The 1,646-nt window shown below is 36.2% G+C and overlaps 1 protein-coding gene across 1 annotated transcript; it reads right to left on the reverse strand.

The window, feature by feature from the left end:
* Positions 1-531: 531 nt before the first annotated feature.
* LOC146739406 (uncharacterized) lies at positions 532-1,194 on the reverse strand. Its single transcript, XM_085502766.1, has 3 exons — positions 1,059-1,194; positions 800-869; positions 532-697 (listed from the first exon to the last, which is right to left on the reverse strand). The coding sequence occupies exons 1-3, from the start codon at positions 1,138-1,140 to the stop codon at positions 532-534; spliced, it is 318 nt and encodes a 105-aa protein (XP_085358892.1). The 5' UTR covers positions 1,141-1,194.
* Between the last annotated feature and the right edge of the window lie 452 nt (positions 1,195-1,646).

Below are 1,646 nucleotides of genomic sequence, written 5' to 3' on the forward strand. Positions count from 1 at the left end.
GGTAAAAAAAACAGTGTGTATTATACAATAGTAGTCAAATATTACTACGATCTGATCTAAAACAGTATAACGATTTCCTGTCAAACTGATGTCACAAAATACTGGGTTTTTTGGTATTGTCGAAAAGTACAATAAACTGGCACAAAGAAAAATATAAACTCGTAGCTGTTGACATAGAAAGTAAAGCAAGTACATAACACGGATTACATGGCAGGGTAAATTATAATTAATTCAAAGTAGACATTTTAATACTACTGTTGGACTAATGTTTGTATCATAAATGTAGCACCTAACGATATTCACAGAAATTGCTGGTGAGTTTCAACATCAGACGATCAAGTGAAATCAACGTTCATATTATAATGTTTAACTTAAATCCTACCACCGTTACAGCATATCCTATCAATGCATGTGAAGCCATATACATGCAAGCAATCTGCATCTGTCAAACACGTGACTACATTACCCACATCGTCCGTTTGTGGGGTAACACAAGCTATAACAAAAAAATCAAACGAGAGAATAGTTACGTTATACATTTCCCGGTGAAGATGCGCCAGTACTGTTTATGTAAATTACCGTTTGCGCATGCAATGGACACGAAAATAACATTATTGTGACGTAAGCCATAACAGAATGTTTCTTACTGCAAGATGGGTCTGTGGTACAGGGGTCCCATTCGGCGTTTGTGCATTGACTGCACGAAATAAACAATGTACATTAGACAACACAAATTACCTACGTAAATATAAATGAATTGCCAATCGATTTATATACAAGGTATTTCTAAAGTATATACCATTCTGTGCATAGTGGTACTGTTATAGTATCTCCTGGCATAAAGTATTCACAATCATATCTACAGTAACCTATAAAAACAATAGAAAACCACAATAATGAGCGCACATGTAGTACATATTGTAATATATTATACATGGATTAACACTTCCGGTCATTTGTTGAATCAAACACAGGTGCTACAGATTTAACACATTTGCACTTGTATGTCGCATATACTGCATGTTACCATAGTAAAAAATAACGTGAACATAACCCACCAACAGTATTAATGAATCCAACGCAGCCTCCTGGACACGCTTTCTCATCAATGCAACAAATGTCGTATGGCGGATGGTTCATACAATTGTCACAGTTGGATAGGCATACTGGAAAGCTATCTATTGGAATGCGGGGACAGGGGCATCCAATCGGATCTCCTATAAACAGGACAAACGGGAATCACGTGAAATTAAATGTACGGTGTGTCAGATGTACTTCATAGCAGTCGATAAAAACTAATTAATATACGGTACTCACTAATAGGACAGCACACCGATAGACCACTTGAATCTAGCGCAGTGCATTCATATCCTCTAGGACAATGCTTTATTCTCGTTGCATAGTATTCTGATGTCAGAAGAGCTCCTGAACAGAACACTGTTCCAACACCATCTTCTACATAAGAATCACCTCCGTTCGGACATATTTCATCTAGAAAAAAAAACCCATAAATATACGTTTTATATACTATACTTTACTGATAATTGTAGGTACAATAACTTGTTTTTAGTGATGTTGTTACTTACCACATGGTAATTTCTCTATGCATGCCATGGCGCCGTCTATACATTTACTGAGAATACGAA

The sequence above is a fragment of the Saccoglossus kowalevskii genome, chromosome 8 (genome assembly GCF_978046115.1).
Source record: "Saccoglossus kowalevskii chromosome 8, keSacKowa6.1, whole genome shotgun sequence".
Taxonomy (NCBI): Eukaryota; Metazoa; Hemichordata; class Enteropneusta; family Harrimaniidae; genus Saccoglossus; species Saccoglossus kowalevskii.

What these genes read in the sequence shown, in the direction of transcription:
- LOC146739406 (XM_085502766.1), bottom strand. Translation starts at nt 1,140, where the DNA reads ATGAACCATCCGCCATACGACATTTGTTGCATTGATGAGAAAGCGTGT. An exon ending in TGGATTCATTAATACTGTTG is followed by an intron (nt 870 to 1,058) that starts GTGGGTTATGTT and finishes TTGTTTTTATAG; the next exon opens with GTTACTGTAGATATGATTGT. An exon ending in GTACCACTATGCACAGAATG is followed by an intron (nt 698 to 799) that starts GTATATACTTTA and finishes TATTTCGTGCAG; the next exon opens with TCAATGCACAAACGCCGAAT.